This window comes from Orycteropus afer, unplaced genomic scaffold (assembly GCF_000298275.1).
Source record: "Orycteropus afer afer isolate SDZICR_OR568_19922 unplaced genomic scaffold, OryAfe1.0 scaffold00059, whole genome shotgun sequence".
NCBI lineage: Eukaryota > Metazoa > Chordata > Mammalia > Tubulidentata > Orycteropodidae > Orycteropus > Orycteropus afer.
Genome location: NW_006921646.1, coordinates 7551827 through 7570856, shown reverse-complemented (window position 1 = coordinate 7570856; position 19030 = coordinate 7551827). Strand labels below are relative to the sequence as shown.

The 19030-nt window shown below is 44.1% G+C and overlaps 1 protein-coding gene across 1 annotated transcript in view; it reads left to right on the top strand.

Moving 5' to 3' along the window:
- Positions 1 to 19030, top strand: part of BTBD9 (BTB domain containing 9) — a 549273-nt gene that overhangs the window by 497537 nt on the left and 32706 nt on the right. The window contains exon 9 of the mRNA XM_007939418.2: positions 8114 to 8192. Within this exon, the coding sequence (XP_007937609.1) occupies positions 8114 to 8192 (79 nt within the window). The remainder of the gene's footprint in view (positions 1 to 8113; positions 8193 to 19030) is intronic.

Sequence of the window (19030 nt, the reverse complement as noted above, 5' to 3'; positions counted from 1 at the left end):
GGAACGTGTTCTGTGCAGATCAGTGAGTAAGCACAAGCCCGCCTTGTTTCAGTGCCTATGCTTAAACTGCCCCCTGGCTGTTAAAACGCTTTATAATTCCCACTTCACCCAATATTGTGGAAGACATGCTCCCCTCACATCCCCAGTCCATAGATCATCTTTAGGTATGATTAGAGAGATAAATGTGGTCCTTGGACCATCACAACAATGAGGCAGACAATAAGAATAGCATGCTTGGAGGGACGCAGACAGCTGCAGGGTCATTGCAAAAGGCCCACTCATAAAGAACTGTCAGAGGGATCTCCAGGCAGGTCTCGACGGTCACTCACGGCCTTTAATACCCGTCACGTCTCAGTGCCACACAACTCAGAGAGGGCACCACTGTCACTGCTGTATACTCAGTTGACAGGGGACAGCCTTTATTATTTCCTTCCTTTTCTGGAATCTTTCCCAAAGGTTTATGTTTGCCTTCCAGCCCTGTTCCCAAAGGTTATAAATAAATATATTCCCCACGTACCCTCTCCAGTCCTAGACACCCACAGGTTCTTTCTCCCTTTCTTGGCTCAGCTTGCTTTCTTTTGTTTAATTTTTTTTTCAATTATAGTTATACATGTATGTAGTTTGAAAACTCAAGTAGAACCCCAAGACTTACAACAGAAGCAGCGCTCCCCGGCTTCACTCTTCCCTACCTTGAGTCCTGCTCCCCAGAGGCAGCAACTTTCTTTTCTTTTTCCATTTTTCAAAAAATAATATTTTGAAGAGATAATACATTCAAAGACAATACACTTAATGTGACTTAAAGATCAGAAACCATTAAGAAGTAATACAGTGAAAGGTCTCCCTCCCATCAACCTCCTATCCCTCCCTCCAGTGATATTTTATATATCAATAAATATCTCTGTATTCTCTCTCTGTCTTCTTTCTTTTTTAAATACAAATTGCTCTATACCTTAGTGATTTCTTCAGTTTCTATCTCCCTCCCTCCTTTTTTTTTTTTTCTTTTTTTTTAACAGCTGTGTAGTCTTTCATCATCAGCATAGGAATGTACCATAATCTGCTTACCCTGTCCCTTAAGTGATAAGTGTTTGGTTGTTTCTTTTCTCTTGCTGTTCACACAGTGCTGCTGCACAGTCCTTTGTTCCTGCTGCTTTCCTATGCTGGGAGGATATCATAAGCTAAATTAGCATAGGAGGAATTGGTAGGTACATTTAAAATTTTGCTAGTTAGGGGGTATGTCAATTTTTACTTCCTCCAGCAGTGTGTAAAAGTGCCTGTGTCCCCCAAGCTTGTGCAACATAACATGTGAGCAAACTTTTGGATCTTGAGGAATGTTCGTTCCTTTCAGCCCTTTCTTTTGGGCTGTACCTTCATGTTTTTAACCATAGATTTATTCTGCTATTTCTTATTTCCATTATTGAAATTATCTCATCTTCCTACTTGTCACTCCCTGCCCCACCCTTATGCATATACTCACACTCTTTCTCTTCCCCCACCCTCCCACTCTACTTAGATAAGTTTTTCTTTGAATTGGTATTTAGAGTCAGCGTTGTCACTACTGTGTAAGTTCTGTTCAGAGCTAAGCCATGTAGTGTACTATGATCACTTTCATTGTTCCATCATTTGTTTTTCCTAGAGTTAAAAATTACTTAGTTTTTTTGTGTACATATTATTCACTTGCTTTTTCACTACTAACCAGAAGGCTGGAGGTTCAAACCCACCAACCACACCTCGGAAGGAAGTTTAGGCAATCTACTTCTGTAGTTATACTGCCTCGGAAACCCAAGGAGGGGTCACTATGAGTCGGATCCGACTCGACGGCAGTGAGTTTTTTTTTGAGTTTCTATGTACTTATCCCTAAGTCTTCTCCATAACTTTTGTCAAAACTACACATATTCTCTCAACCTGGTCCAACACATCTGTTAAATGGTTTCTCCCCTACCCCTCACTTGACACATGCCCTTCTTTAATCTGAACCAATCTACTCTAACTCTTGTCTAATCTGAGTAGTTGTCTCATGTTTTTTGGATCTCTTCATTTTGATCTTACATGGATTGAGAAAGCAACTGCTTTATACCTTCTCTTTCCTAGTTTGCTGTATGTGTGAGTCAAAAGATTATTATAGTAGCCAAAGTTAGTGTGTTTTTACCATGTGCCAAACATTTCATTTCCTCATTTAATCCTTGCAACTCTGAAAGGACTATATGAAGAAGAACGTGGCATCAGGATTGGAGGAAGGCTCATTAACAACCTGAGATATGCAAATGACACACCTTTGCTTGCTGATGACTTGGAGCACTTACTGATGAAGATTAAAGAATACATACAGTCTGCAGTATGGATTAGACCTCAGTATAAAGAAAACAAAAAAATCCTCACAACTGGACCAATAAGCAGCATCACAATAGATGGAGAAAAATTGAAGTTGTCAGAGATTTCATATTACTTGTTTCTATGATCAACACCAATGGAAGCAGCAGTCAAGACATCAAAAGACATACTGCATTTGGCAAATCTGTGGCAAAAAGACCTCTTTCAAGTGCTGAAGAGCAAAGATATCTCTTTGAAGACTAAGGTGCACCTAACCCAAACCATGGTATTTTCAATTGCTTCATATGCATGTGAGAGCTGGATAATGAATAAGGAAGACTGAAGAAGAGTAGATGCTTTTGAGTTGCGATGTTAGTGAAGAATGCTGAAAGTACTGGAAGTGCTAAAAGAACGAACAAATCTGTCCTGGAGGAAGTGCAGCCGGAATGTTTCTTGGAAGCAAGAATGGCCAGACTTCATCTCTCCTACTTTGGTCATGTTGTCAGAAGGGATCATTCTCTGGAGGATGTCACTCTTGGTAAAGTGAAGGGTCAACGAAAGAGGAGAAGGCCCTCAATAAGATGGATTGACATGGTGGCTGCAGCCATGGGCTCAGGTATAGTAGGAATCATGAAGCTGGCACAGGACCAGGCAGTATTTTGTTCTGTTGCACATAGGGTTGCTGAGTCAGAGACTTGATGGCACATAACAACAACAACTCTAAAAGGTAAGGACCTAAGATATTATCACCTTTATTTCACATAGGAAACAGGCTTCCGGGGACTGTCACTTGCCTGAGGTCATCTTGTGATCCATGTATGAGTGTGGTATGTGTGAAAAAGAGAGAGTATGCGTTTGAGAGAGCGCTCCTGTGGTCTCCAGCCCTAGAGATGTATATGTGAGGTGTTAATGGTATTTTAGGGCCCAGGAAAATGAATTCTGGGTGACAATGAGTATTCAGTGCCCCAGCCTCTAGGTGATTTGAAAGTTCCTCATTGTGCCCTTTGGTGGAAAGAACACAGTCACTAAATCTGGCTTCTGTTGTTGAGCTCCTCTAGCTGCTCTGGGCAGCTATTCCTCTGCCTCAATTTCCCCATCTCTGAAATGGGGTCAGAATTGGCAGCCTCCCTAAGAGATCATGATTGAGAAGCACTTTGTAAACTAGACAGTGGTCTACAAATGGAAGAGGCCTCTCAGATGATAAGCTTTGGCCCATTTTTTCACTCTACTTATTAACAGCCTGCCCACCGTGTTCCAGCCACATCACCATGGTCTTGTATGCATTGCAGTATTTAATCCTCATTCCTCAAGCAACAGTTTCTGAAAGATTGCTTTTAATCCCTTGTTTTTCTGCCTGGTTTAATTACTGCTAAAACAACAACAGCATTTTTTTTTTTTTTTTTCTTTTTAAACTCCAACTGTATAGTATTTCAACCTCATTATGGGTTAAATTGAATTTTATGGGTGGTCTTGGAACCCATTCAAAATTTATAGCTTTATTCCTCTGGAAAAAAAATTACTTCCAGGCTTCAAACAACCAATTACAAGGAAGTTTTGGAACACCCCCAGTTTATGAGTGGGACTGCTATAGTGTCTGCATTATTCTCTAATTAGTTCATGGAAAGACAGCTGATCCCCCCAATGAGACTATAAACTGCTTAAGGGTGGGCACTGCATCTTGCATGGATCCCCTATAACACCCAGCTCAAGAGTGTGTCCAACAAATTCTTGTTTAATTCCTCTGAAACTCAGCTACCTGTCTGTCTCCAAGAAATGGGTACTTACGAAAGTGCTTTGGGTGTCCCTGGGAACCTCTATGTTAGTCAGTAAATCAATCATACAATGTCAGACTTGAAGGAGCCCAGGAGACTATACAGCCAGCTTCCTTGTCTTACAGATGAGGCCCAGAGAGGCAGTGTGTCTTACCCAGGTTAATTTGACTGAATGGTGATTGTCATAGTAATAATAACAACAGCTAAGTTTTTTTTTTTTTTTTTAAGCACTTAGTATATATGCAAGCACTGTTCAAGATGTGTTACGGTTATTGATCTATTTAATCTTGACCAAAAAATTTTATAGAGGACGCTGAGGCCCAGAAAGGTTAAGCAGCTTGTCTAAGGCCATATAGCTGGTGAGAGTGGCAAAACTGAGATTCAAACCCAGGCAGCCTGACTCCAGAGATGTCAACCCCTGTGTTCTATGCCCTAGGGAGTGAGAGACCAGGATTAAAACGTACTGTCTTGATGGTCACCCTGGTGATCATCTCAGCGCTGCAGGAAATATAGTTTGCCCAGTATTATTACAGTTCACATGCTTACTTGCTTTGTCTCATGTGCTCTGTTTTAAGGGCAGTAGGGGAAAGACAGGTTTACATCATAGTAAATTCAAACAGTATGGAAAAGTATAGTAAAGTAAATATCTCTTGAAATTCATCCAAAGCTAAAATCTTGGTCAACATTTTGGCAAGCACCTTTATAGACATCTCTCTTTGAGTACATGTGTATATTGATACATATTTGCCATTTGATGTAATTCTAGATGCATTTCTGTAACCAGATTAGTGATATTATTTCTGTGGGCGGTAGACAAGTGAGGAAAGGGTCATGATTTGCCCAGTACAGATCCAGTGCATGCATGTGTGGGTTTGTTAGTTGGTTGGTGTGTTTGAAAGCAAGCTCTCAAAGTGAAGACCACATTTATTTTTTGACACTTACTGCTGCTGTACAGATGCCCACCTCCCCAGCCCCTAATCCTGGCTCTGAGCTGAGTAGGTTCCATGCTCTGTTTTCTTTCCTGGAAGTGTTGCCTACTAAAAAAGAGACTCTGGGTAGTTGGGTGAGTAGGAATGTTTATGCAGCTATCCATAAAGCTCAATAAAAATGGCAGTCGAACTTTTGCGTGGACTAAATGATGGTGGTGGCTTCCCAGCCATGTGAAATCTCAGCTGATGCAGTGTCCTTTGAGATTGCACAGTGATTGCAAAGGTGGTTCAGATGTGAAGAGGACTTTTCCAATGCCACCTTATCATTTCTCCGTTAGCAGCATTTAAAGTTGTTTTGAAGAAGCTCAGAGGAAGTGGAAATCTGATATTTGGGGAGGGAGAGATATTTGTTACCTCATCCTAGCCACCTTTCCTTCATCCTGATACTTTGGTCCTTGGGTTGGTATCCAGTTTTGCTGAAAATGAAATCATATATTCAACTCTCAGGCTGTGTTGGTGAAAATGAACTCTAATGAGATTAGATATTAATGCAATGTAATGGAGGATTGGTATTAAATTGAGACCTTCTGATCTTATTACTCCACACATGCTCCCTCCTGTTCAGGCTGCTGCCCTGGTAGCCCTGCTTCCCCAAGCAAAAATAAGAGCTGGTGGCGCCAAAGCCCTGAGCTCCTGTGGACGTCCTGGGCGGGGGTGGGGGTCGGTATAGGAGAGAGGAGCAGAGGGAGAGAGGTGGAGAAGAGGGAATAAGTGAGAGAAGGGAACTGGGGGCCAGGCCTCAGCTCTGCTCAGGACAACTCCCAGCAAGGACCTCACCTCTTTCATGACCCATGGGGTCCATAACTCTAGGACTGCCTGCACATTCAGAGCCACGAGCATGTTGAGGACTGAGCTTATAAGTGTACATTTTTACCTTTATGTCTGGAATCATTTCAGAATGTTTTAGGAAGGACAGAATTTTTCACTGTGTCTCCCTTACTCCCACCTCCTCTTTCCCCCAATCCTTTTGATGAAACTGTGACTTGAACCTAGGTCACTAGGATTGTTACTTGTCCTAATTCTATTTCCCTTTCCTGGAGGGATGGTTTGAGAAGGGGGTGGAGGACCAGCTTTTGTGTGCAGCTTCCTTTGGAAAAAGGGATGGGGCACTGATGTACTGTGTAATGTGGACCACAGCAAGAGGCAGTCCTCTGACTTGCTGGAGGAAGGACGTTGGTCTCTGCTCAATTTCTTGCTCAGCTCCAAAGGGAGAGCCAGGCCTGTGGATGCCCAGTCCCTTCTGGAAGCTCCACAGGGCCCTGCCAGCTTCCCCTTGCCCCCAGTAGCCTCCCCAAGAGAGCCTGGCTGGGCCTGGGAGTAAAACAGCCCCCAACAGAGCAACGGGCCAGGAGTCAAGCGCTGCAGATGGTCAAATGGCATCACCTTCATGTATGGATGAGTGATAACATTTTTACAAAGAGGGTAGTTTTTCATAGTCTGTTTCCAGAAAACTGCTTTCAGAGGCACAGACTTTGCACAGAGGATGGTAACGGCTTTTTAATGACCTTATGGGGACTGGTGTCCAGGCAGCAGTGAATCAATCTCTGTGGGAGGTTCGTAGTAAGAGAGAAGATGGAACACCTGAAACCAAAGGGGGAGAAAACAAACCACAAATGCATATATTTTCTTTGGTAGCATTACTTGGTAATTAGACAATTACAGGAAACAGCTTCCCAGCAGCTGGCATTTCCACTGTGTGAGCAGAGGAGGGATGGTAACAACTGTGAACTCCTCACATTTATTACAGAAAATATTATTGGAGTTTGCAGTCGTTGGTGCCATGCACTCCTCCAGTGCATTCTGATGAGCTGCTGAGCATTAAACCAAGACCTGAGCTCCTCTCCTCAGGGTTGGTTTGGGGCCTGCTCGACTGGGTTTTCAATGAGCTGGCCCAGCCCATGCTGACAGATGAGGAATTGCCTCTGAAATATTTGGGCTGCTTTTGAGATCACCCAGAGACTGGCTGGTCCTGAGAATAGACCCTTTGGGTGGAAATAGGAAAGAATGGGGTGGAGGCTGGACTCCTGGCTGAAGAGCTCAGGTTCCAGACCGTAGGGAGTGACTCTGCTGGCCTCCTCTTGCCCTGCTCACCTTGCATTCCTGCCCTGTTTCACACTCTTCTGCCACAGCTCTGCACTGGGAAGAAACTCCTACAGCCCTGACCCCAGTCAGACCCAGTGAGACATGCTCAGGCACATCCCCAAAATTGTCAAATTCATTCTGTCAGCATCCTCTGAGGTAGGCCCCATTTTGTAGATGAGGAAATGAATGTTATAAACTCCAGCCAGCCTTGGTGACTTTATATTTTGCTACAGTCTCGCCACAGTGTGAAGCTGGTCCGTTCTTTCTTTGTATTATTTGTTGTTGTTGTTGTTATGTGCCGTCGAGTCGGACCCAACTCATAGCAACCCCCCCTTGGGTTTCCGAGGCAGTATCACTACGGAAGTAGATTGCCCCATCTTCATTCCGAGGAGTGGCTGGTGGGTTTGAACCACCAGCCTTCTGGTTAGCAGACAAGTGCCTTAGGCACTATGCTACCAGAGCTCCCCTGTATTGTTTAGGAGGGCTTTATAAAAATTTTTAGTCACATTCACAGATGGACAGGGGCACCTTCATTGATGAGATGTAGACTTCTAAATGGAGACACCATATATTTCCTACCTCCCTCAGCTACACATAGGAGCTCTGGTTGCATAGTGCCTAAGGCATTTGACTGTTAACCAGAAGGCTGGCAGTTCAAACCCACCAGCCATGCCTCAGAAGGAAGGTTGGGCAATCTACTTCCATAGTGATACTGCCTCCGAAACCCAAGGAGGGGCCGCTATGAGTCAGGGCTGACTTGATGGCAGTGACTTTGGTTTTTTTTCTGGTTTTCAGCTATACATCACCCATCTCTCCAGGAAGCTTCCCTGGCTCCCTCCTACAGCACAGGTCTCTGAGGGCAGGGAATCTCCCTCCTCAGTGGCCACAGCTCCGTAGGGCCCAGCTGTCAGGAGCGTTGATTATACTGTCTAACCTGGCAAATGGTTGTGCTTCCTTTCACAGGTCCTGGCAGTCAGTGACTTTTGAAAGGCAGCCTGCGTCCTTCATCCGAATCGTTGGAACACACAACACAGCAAATGAGGTAAGGGTCTTCTTTCATGAGAGGGGCTAGATATTTCATGATGTACAGGTAAATGTTACATCTTGAGTTAAGTGGAACTGTTTGTTTTACCCACTAATGGCCTGTTGTTCAGACATCTTGGTACAGAAGGAAGTCCTGCTCTCGCACAGTGGGGATATCATTATCATTTCTGGATGTCTCTTCACTAGCAAATGAAAGCCAACCCCTATTGCTTTGTTTATTCCTTGCAGCCTCTCGGTGGAATCAGCGACCACAGAGACCTTGAGAGGTCAAATACCATGTCCCTCATCTCTGGGCTAAGTCCTTGGCTGTCCCTGATGACAGCTATTTCAGAGGTCTGTTGGCCTTCTGAGCATGGTGTTTAAAGGACCTCAGCCCTACAGGGGATGGCTGTGGTACATAGTTGCTGTTTTTCTCTGTCTACTTGGTCTTTTGTTGGGCTGCACATAAATGTTTATGAGCAAGCCACTTATCTCCAGACCTGGATCTCCAGGGGTGGGAAATAATTCCAGTGGAAAGTGCTGTTTGAAGATGTTCCTTCACCTTTGGTTTAAACAATGAAATAATGAATGGCTTGCTTCCCCCATTCTTGGCAACACCTGTGGTGCTATGTCTTGGTGGCAATCATGTGACTTGCCCAGTCCTCACACGTGCCTTGTTGATTTCTCTGGAACAGAAATGGCTCCAGGCAATGCCCCGGGTTCCTCTGGCTTAGAAAAAGAAAGACAGTGTCACAGTGAATAGAGAAACCATATAATTGATTGTCCAGATCAGGGTACTTCTGACTGTAAAGGAGGACACTATTAATAATTACACTGGACAACAAGCATAACCCAGGCCTGTGGCTGGGAAGCCTGGGCAGACAGCCACCTTCACAACATGAGGCTCTCAAGATTCACTCACACCACGGAAGATGACTATGGCATCTGCTTCAGTTTTGCGTCTTCAAAAACCAATCTATAAATTAATCACTGACTTCTTTTGTTCTTCACATGGGTTCAAGTCAGCACTAGCGGAGAGGGTTGGTGTCCAGCAGATGGCCATACTGTTGACTATAGTTGGCTCTTCACTTAGTTTTATATAGTCATACTGGATTTAGTGGAAACTCTTGAAGGACCACTAGTTCGATAGGAGTGAGGAGAAATAAGATTGAAATTTGAGGGTAAATGAGAATCATGAAAGTAGTAGCAATTCTGCAATTTCGAGTTCACATGACTTTTCTCAGATCTACACAGGGCCTGCTTCTTAGACATGGGACCAGCACAATTGCACAGGGCCCTGTAACCAGAAAAGGGTCCTGCACTTGGGGTTTTAAATTCTTCAGTTGCATCTTCAAATTCTTAATAATTTGATCTTTAAATTGTGTTTTATAAGTGAAGGCCATGGGCTGATGGAGCATGTGCCAAGGGCTTGGGACCATAGCTCACATGAGGTCCTGCCTCCTGCTGTCCACTCATTGCCATCCCAGGATGGGCTCTAAGCCACCTGTTCCCTTACCCCCATGGCCCTGCCCAGCCTCCCCCTCCTTACCCCTGCCAGGTGACTGCAGCCATCCTCCACTTCCAGCGGGTGACTGACCTGGTACGTGAAGGATCAGCTTCCTGTGTGAGTTACAGGATGGGGCCCGGGTGCCTAAGGAAGGTCTGTCCTTACCCAGTGAGTATCCCCATTCCCAAAGGAGCCAACATTAAACAGCAAGTGAAAAACACCAGGACCAGCTGAGAGAGAGACTGCGGAAGAAAGAAGCTTTTCCCCGGCTGTTTGAACTGGGAGCTCCACATTTTCATTCCACCCTGGGTCCCTCCCACACAGGATATAACTAGCCCTGGGTCCATACATTTTATTCCTTTAGTCAGAATTCTCATAGAGGTGTTTCTGGTACTTAAAAAAGCATTTTAAAAAGTGAAAATATTATGATAATTTATATCCATTTTGCCATTTTACTTATTTAGAGTAAAAGTGATTCACACCCACAATGTGTTTCTTACTGAAAATAGCCTGAAACTTTTTATCTTACTGCCTCCTTTCAAACAAACCTGAATTTAAAAAAATAAATAAAAACAAAACAAACCTGAATTATAAAAGTAAACCAGTTAATATTTTTAAAACACAAAATCTAAGAATTCAAAACATCAGGTCATAAAAGAATTTTTTTTTTTTTGATGATGTAACGTAAGTAAATTTGAATCTTCATTTTAATATGTTTTTTATCCCCAAACAAAATATTATTTTTTCATTTTGCCAATAAATCCCAGTTTTTACTACTAAAACTACTTTAAATTAATTATGTATATATTACTAGGCAAACAACTGGAATTTATCTTTATATAGTAAGAATATGCTAAACTAAAATTAGTTTTTTTATTCATAATCACTTTTTGTTATATAATGCATCCACACAAGAAAAAGACTAATTTTCCTTTTAATTCCTTCAGAGGACTCTGAAATTAGATATGATGATGAAAGGAGTTCTCAAGTCAGAAAGCAGTGTTGAGCAGTACCAGAGTGAGTCTGGTCAGGTTTTACTTCCAGTCTTCTCAGCTCCAATCCAATCAACTCAGTGACCAGATTGGTGGTGCACGGCATGGGGACATGGACATTGTATTTCAAAACTATTTTAGATGTTGCATAATTTCCCATTACAACACTGAAGTTGGAGTGCATAGCCTCTTTCTCCTTGATGAAGTTTCCCAAAAATATCTGTGCAAGGGATCCCAGCCACTTTGGTGGAGACCAACCAGCCCATTTGAATGGATTGGTCAGTCAGTAATTAGCATGAGTAATAATTTGTATAATTATCCCCCCTATAGCTAGTAAGCAACCATATTGAATCAGTTATTAATCAGAAAACAATAAACCCCAGTGGGGTGTTGCCAACTGGGAAAAGCATCTTAAATCATAAAATAAGCAATGAACAGCATCATAAGACAAGATCCATGTAATTCTCAGAGCACACAAGAAGGCACACAAAAAGTTGAATTTTACTAGGCATCCAGAGTGTAACAAACCCTCAGAGTAGTCTTTATTGCAGAAAAAGGGTTCCAGTATATTCTGTCATTTCCAGTCCAGTTCATTTTATCATTAGGAAAAAGAAGTATGCCTCAGTCTTAGAGTACAGTGGAAGTCTGCATGTAAGTCTGTATGGCAGAGTTCAGAAGAGTGAAGGACAGGGTTTACATAAATGGAAAGAGAATGACTCAGGTTTGCTGGACAGGACTCCTGGGGGGGGGTGTGGCAACTGTGCTGGACAGACAGGAGGCCACTTGCTTCATGTGTAGGTGGCAGTTGGGGAAAGGAGCCTGGAGGTGAGGTCAGGAAACCAGCATGGCTGACAAGTCCATAGGATAGCCCTGCTTTGTCAATCCCATGAGAGCCACACTGTGCTGCCAGAAATAGGAGTCAGGGTGCCTCTACCTGACAAAGGATAAGTGGGGTAGAGGGCACAGGGTGAAGGGAGTTTGTCAGCTTGTTGCTGCTTGGCTGCCAAACAGCTTTGTTGTTGTTGGCTGCCATCGAGCTGACTACGACTTCACATAGAGCAGAAGGAAATGTTGTCCATTCCTATGCTGTCCTCACAGTCGTTGGTATGTTTGAACCCATTGCAGCTATTCACGTACCACTAGTAACCTTCATTTAAGAGCCAAGGCCCATTTCACACTAGCTATCAAATGTTTGTGTACCCAAAGACCTTTTGCTCATTTCAAGGAGCATAATGGAATTGGTTTTCTCACAGAAAAGTGAAACAGAAACATAAGAGAATTAGAAATGTAGTTGAATAATCTCTTTTGCCCTTTCTCAGGTAAGACTATTGTGGGCATGAGCTGCCCCATCAAGACAGGGAGGGCCAGAGCAGGGGCTGGCAGGGAAAGCATGGTTTGCGGGGGCTTCTGGGAGTGAGAGAAGCAGTCAGAGGAGTTAGTGTTTGGGCTGTTGTGGCAAAAGATGATAAGTGCCCCAGACAGAGTGGACGTGACCAGAGCTGCTGGCCTTTTTGAGAGGCTTTAATTTGTTCCTCCCCTCTAAGAGACTTGACGGCTGTACAACTGTAGCAATGAGATACTTTCCTACCTCCAAACAGCCTGTTGCCATTTGAGTAGCAGAGGGTGAAACACTGGTGACAAGTGAAAGCTGGGCCTCCCAGCTAAAGAGACTCAGATTTTTCCTCCACTATAGCTGTGTGTCTTTCTACAGTTCACCAGCCTGCTGGCATCCAAGAGACTTGGTGTCTGTCTGCTGCATGGTAATTTTCCTCCCTTCCTCCGATCAGGCCAGCTCTCAGGTGACAGAGGCCTCTGCAGCCTGTGGAGATTCAGATTTCTTGATCACCTGTTTTGGCACGCTTCTGATTTCCTGCGGCATTTCATCCCTCTCCTCTGGGAAGTGTATGTCTGCTGCTGGCATCTGTCTCTCATCTTCCTTTGTGAGCTCCACTGCAATGAATTCGTTTAATTTTTTAGCTACGTTTACGGCTTCTGTCAATAAATTCCCCTAATGCTTCCATCTTGAAGACTCCACCATTTTTTCAGTGACCTCCTGCTCCTTGTGTACTTGGCATCATCCCTATAATTTATCTTCACTTCTTTGAATATGTGCCTTTCATTTCCCACCAGTGTGTGGCTGTCATCCTCTGCTCCTTCCTTTCCTGCTCTATAATCTCCCCTGTGCACAGCGTGATCCTCACATGCCTCATTTCTCTCCTTGGACTCTTGTCATACCCTCTCTTGTGCCCACTTCAGGGTATTCTTTGTCTTCCTCTCCCACCTATCACTAGATGGCAGGCATATGTCAGTTTGTCTTTTAGCACATCCAGCCCCTGCCCCCCACCATCTTGTTCTCCTTCAGTTGTTTTTGTTCATCAGATTATCCCCTTTCCCCTATGCCTGTTGCCAGAAAGGCTCATTTCTACTTCCTCAATCACTGTATGATGATCTTGTCGGCAACTTAGCAAACTCATGGTCAGGCCAACATGGTTGCTCAGCTGCCTCTGCTGCTAATCGGCTCCTCTGAGCCACTCAGGAGGCAGGCATTGCTCCTCTTTCTAATTCTCTCTTGTCTGAAAGGGTTAGGAATTGGGCTTTGTCAACAACACTGCAAATGCCAACCTCTTTATTCTCTGGTGGGTCTTAACATTTCAACTCCATTGTTTACGCCACAGAACCTTTCTGGTTCTGATGAGGCACTGCTCACAGATCCTTTCACTGTCTTTTTCCCTCATCATCTTTTATTCATACTAGGAGCTTCCTAGTCCTTCCTTACTTTGCTAAGATAATTAACGAAAGTAGGCACACACCTACATCCTTAAAGAAATCAGGCTGGGTCTAAATGAGGCCATGTCTGTGAAGCCATGAAAAGTCAGCCAGTGGTATGAAAAAAAAAAAGAAAAGTTACAGTTCTTTTTATGGTTTTAATGAAAACCTAGGTTTAAGGGAAAGTTCTGGAGTGATTTTTTTCAGTAGTGAGGGAGCTCAGGGGCACAAGCAGCCCCAAGGGTTAAAAAGAACTGTAGGGAAAATGAACTCTGCAGGATAGAAAGACAGGGTTCCTGCTTACGAGAACCTGCATTAAAGCTTTTGCCAGGTCAATAACACATACTAAGGGTGATATTGACAGTCTGTGGGCAGCTCTCAGGGTTACGTTTTACTTCCTGAATTTATGTAGTTGAAGAGACAAGCTGTGACTTACTCATCTTTGTATCCCCCGCACCTAGAGTGGTATCTGGCCATGAATAAGCGTAGAGTGCCTGTTGGCTGAATGAATTGTTCAGTCTGTCCATCATCTGTCCCTCCCCCAATCAGTCAATCAAATGGAGAAATAAAGGAAAAGATTCACTGAAACAGCTTTTCATCACTGAGCGACCATGACATTCCAAGGCAGAGTTTCTGTCATTATCCTGAGGAGTTTCTTAAACCAGAAACCAGCATTTTGTAAATAGAAAAGTATACCTAGGTGTCAGCACCTACTGTCTTACCAGTTGTCATTGATTCCAATTCGTGGTGAACTCAGGTGCATCAGAGTAGAACTGTGCTCCGTAGGGTTTTCAGTGGCTGATTTTTCAGGAAGTAGATTGCCATGCCTTGGTTTTGAGGCACCTCTGGATAGATCAACCCTCTAACCTCTCGATTAGCAGCCCGGAGCTTCACTGCTTGTACCACCCGGGGACTCCTCTCTAAAAACAAAAACCAAACTCACTGCCGTCAAGTCGGCCCCGACTCATAGGGACCCCTCCTTGGGTTTCTAAGGCAGTCTCACTACAGAAGTAGACTGCCCAACCTTCCTTCCGAGGAGTGGCTGGTGGGTTTGAACCGCCAGCCTTCTGGTTAGCAGTCAGATACCTTAGTCACTATGCCACCAGAGCTCCCTTTCTTAGATTAGGACCCTTATAATAATAAATTATAACAATAAATAATATTGATTGCAATATTTATGTTTATTATATAATGTTTATTATAACAATAAATTACTATAATTGTTGTTGTTTGCCGTCAAGTCAGCCCCGACTCATAGTGACCCCTCCTTGGGTTTCCGAGGCAGTATCACTACGGAAGTAGAATTGCCCAACCTTCCTTCCGAGGAGTGGCTGGTGGGTTTGAACCGCCAGCCTTCTGGTGAGCAGTCAAGTGCCTTAGGCACTATGCTACCAGAGCTCCTAATAGCAGTTAGTATTTACTGAATATATACTATGTTCCAGATCCTATTCTAAGCTCTTTATACTTTTTATATCATTTAATGCTCACATGTGAAGTAGGTTCTAGTCTTTATTATGCTCATTCTAAAGATGAAGAAGTACAGTACCAAGTATTAGCAAAGATATGGAACAATGGGCAATTTTCATCCAGGGCTGTGGGAATATAAATTGTTACAATCATTTTAAAGAACAGTTTGGTATTACTACTAAAGCTGAATGCATTCACACCTACCCTGTGACTAAGCATTTCACTCCTGTGTATATTCCCTAAAGAAACTCTTGTACAAATTCAGGGTACAAGAACAAGAACGTTCACAACAGCATTGTGCATAGTAAAGCCAAACATAGGAAACTACCCAGCGGTCCATCCGCAGAAGAATGGATGAATCAAAGCACCCAAGCTGCTCTGCCTCCCAAAAAGGTGCTATAAGTAGTAAAGCCACAACTCTGAGCCTATCTCTGTCCTGGGCCAGTGATCTGCATCAGAAGTTGATGAGCAGATGGTTTCTGCAGGCATGCTTCATGCATCAGCCCATGCTAGATGCTAGGAGAGAAACCAAAGAAGGCACCATCCCTTTGGAGAATTGAAACTAGCTTCACTGCCTGATTGAAATCAGTGCAGGTGAAAAGCAACTTAACTGTACGTGACATTTCAAATTGCCATGCTAGGTTGATGATGGAGAAGGAAGTGCAGTGGTGTGAGAAGAGGCAGTGACGACAGAGCGTTGGCGACAGAGGTGGATGGGTATGGGGTGGGGTCTGAGAGGGGGCAGGGCTTTCCTCATCTATAAAATGGATCAAGCGATCCCAGCCTCTTGGGTTTGAGTGGAGAGGAGTGAGAGGATATTGTGGAGGGAGTTGGAGATGGGGGTTGTAGATCGCACTGTACTTGCCATGTGGGCAATACCAAATCAGCTTGTGACTTGCCTCAGGAGGGTCTGCCCGAGCCAGCCCCAGCAGGACCCAAAGTCTGCAAGTAGCTGCTTGAACTACCCTTCAGAACTACTCAGCGTGGAGCCTGGAGTGAGGCAGAATTTATTTACAGGCTTCTGACAGGCCAGTGAGTGGTTGTGGGCTCCCAAGGCCATCCTCGTTCCCATAGCAACATGTGGCTCTAGTGGGGAGGGAAAAAAAAAGGAAATAGACTGTAAAAAAATAAATAAATACTCATTCCTATCTTGGTGATAATTAGTTCCCAGATTTCCACCCTGGCTCTGCTTGTGCCCTCTCTGACTCCCTGAAGACCCCCTGCAGCATCTTCTGGAGGATCTCATCCAAGCCCAGAAGTCACACCTCAAAGCAGTCATGTTCTGGTTTCCAAGAGCCAGAATTCCCAGTTGGTCAGCAGACATCCTAATAGCAGTGTTGCAGAACAAGTGGAGAGGCAAGCCCCTCCCTCTGAAAGCTCACTGTCTGAGGAGAGAGAGCGTCTCAGCCTCAGAACTCCCACTTGACCGTAGAGAGAGAACCAGACCCTCCCAGGGTCACATACCACTGATGGAGAAGGGATGCATCAGAATAGAAGTAGCCCAAACAGACCCAGGTTTCAGGTGGCACCAGGAGGACCTATGCAGTGTTTACAAGGCAAAGGTGACATTTATGGGGCAGGACTACATGCAGGCCAAAGAGAAGGTAAGCACAGGAGCAGGAGGGACTGAAGCATGAAGATATTTAGGCCTAGCAGGCAGCCTGGCACCTGCTGAGTTTGCAGGTGAGTTGTCCTGGCAGGAGGCTTTGCCTAAGTCCTCCATGATGCTGAAGTTCCTGAGGACAGAGACCATGTTATTTCATCTTAGGTCCCTGGCACCCAGTGGCCCTTCCACAGGTAGTGACTGAGTGGATAGTGATGGGACGAGAGGAGAGGTCGACTGGGCAGGGCAGCGGGAAGACGATGAGCAAGGTTCTCATGTGCAGGTGAGTGAGACCAGGGCCACAGCTATGCTGCAGGGTCCAAGAGAAGTCACACTCAGGACTACTTGTGACAGCCTAGATTTGGAGAACTGAAGATGGCCCCGAGGTGTAAACCCCATGTCTTTGGGGAATGGTAGAACTGTTGGTAGTTATGAGAAAGTCCAGAAGCATTTATTTGTAAGAAAATCTAGGCCATGGAGGAAAAAAGGAAGATGATCCAGGCAAAAAATGTGGATCCAAAAATGCATATGCAGACAATGATCAAGACGAGTCAGGCTAAGAAGGAGTTGTGGAAGATCTGGAAGTAAACTCTGAGAAACAGCCGTAATGCAGAAGACAGGGAGTGGGGAGACAAGCCCCGGAGAGAGGAGTGAGCTGGAGGGAGGGAGGGGCCTCATGCAGGAGCCCCAGGCTTGGGAGGCAGAAGACCTCGGTGCTGCAGCCAGCTTCAGCCCAACTAGAAACCTGGAAATTGGGACATAGCCCTTTTTCTGTTTCTTATTTTTTAAATTAATAATAACAAAAAGATGCCGCTACCACAAAAGGGCCAAGTAAATTAAGTCAAGAGAGTGAATCTCTTCCCCAGAGTGGGCACACGTAATAAACAGCAGTGTGACCCTAGCAAGTCACTTAACATCCCTGGCTCTCAGTATCCTTTCCTTTAAAAGAAGCATAGTCCCTTTCCAGTGACAGAAAAAAGGACAGGTAAATATTTAATTTGTAGCATAATTATAAAGGAAGACTTTTTATAAGCATATTTATGCTTAAGTATCTGTTGTGAAAGATTTTATTGGAAAAAGAAGGAAAGTGACACAACATTGAACACAAATCATTGTTTCAAATACTGCACAATCCTTATACCTGCTTTATCAGAGCAGCAGTAATTCTGCACCAAACAGCCAGCCTGGGAGAAAGCACCCATGGAACCTGAGCAGGTGAGTGCCAGGGAGCCGTCAAGCAGCAAGAGGATGGAAACATCCAGTTTTGTGAGCATCATCTCAAACAATGCCCCACTGCTGAGCCAGACAGTTAAGATCTCCTTGCAGCTGGATCTCTTCAAGACAGAACACATACCCTGAGCCTGAAGTAAAGAAACGAGATTGTCTAGGGTGTTCATCGAGCCTGAGATGAAGTAATGAAATACCCAGGGCAGCTGGGGCCCTACATGGTCAGTGGGGGGCAGAGTGGGGCCACAGCCAGGCTCTCCTGGTGCCTGTGCACTGATGACAGATATGGTTAAGCCATATCCACCAGAGGAGAGACTTGGACATCCAGAAACCTGGAAATTGGGACATGGTCCTTTTTCTGTTTCTTATTTTTAAAAAGAATAATAACAGAAAGATGTCTCAACCTCACAGGGCCAAATTAGTTAAGTCAAGAGACTGAATCTCTTTCCCAGAGTGGGCACATGTAATAGATAGCACTCAGAAATTCCAGGGTTGTTTGGGGTGATGTGTACTGGAAAGGGTTTTGCAAGAACCTTCCAAGCAGCAGGATTTTCAGATTTGTGTGTTCCCTGACCTACATGGATATGGGGAAGTGAAAGAGACATCTTATTTGACATTGGAAAGTTAAAAACCATAGCCATTTATAAGCACTGCCACCAAGAAACTTACTTCCATACCTGCTAGGCTAAACACTTTTGCAAAAATATTTTAGTATCTTATCACCCCTAAAGCAATGTGAAGAAATTATTGCTTACAACTTGAAATGCCTCCCTATGAAATGGATTCTTTTACTGAAAACAGTGTTTCAGATGCACATATATAAAATCTTGGATTTATAAAAAGGGACATTTTGTTAGAAACACTTGGTGTCCCCCTCCCTTTTTTTTATTTTAACATTTTATTGTGGCTCCAGTGAAAGTTTACAAGACAAATCAGTTTCCCATTCAACAATGTATACACATTTTGTTTCATAACATTAGTTGCAATCCCTTCAATGTAACAGCACTCTTCTCACTTCCTCCCTAGGTAGGTTCCTCCTTTCCAGTCTCTCATCTTTCCTACCCCTTCCTGCCCTCTGAACTTTGGTTTTGGGCAAATGCTGCTCTTTTGGTCTCTTGTGGTTGGTTGATCTGAGGAGCGCATTCCCCATGAATATTACTGTTCACTTTCTAGGTTTTTCTATTGTTTGACTGAAAGGTGATCGCCAAGACGGGATTCAGGTTTAAAGGGTATCTAAAGGCCATAGTTTCACAGGTTCCACCAGTCTCTATCTGACCAGGAAGTCTGTTTTTTTT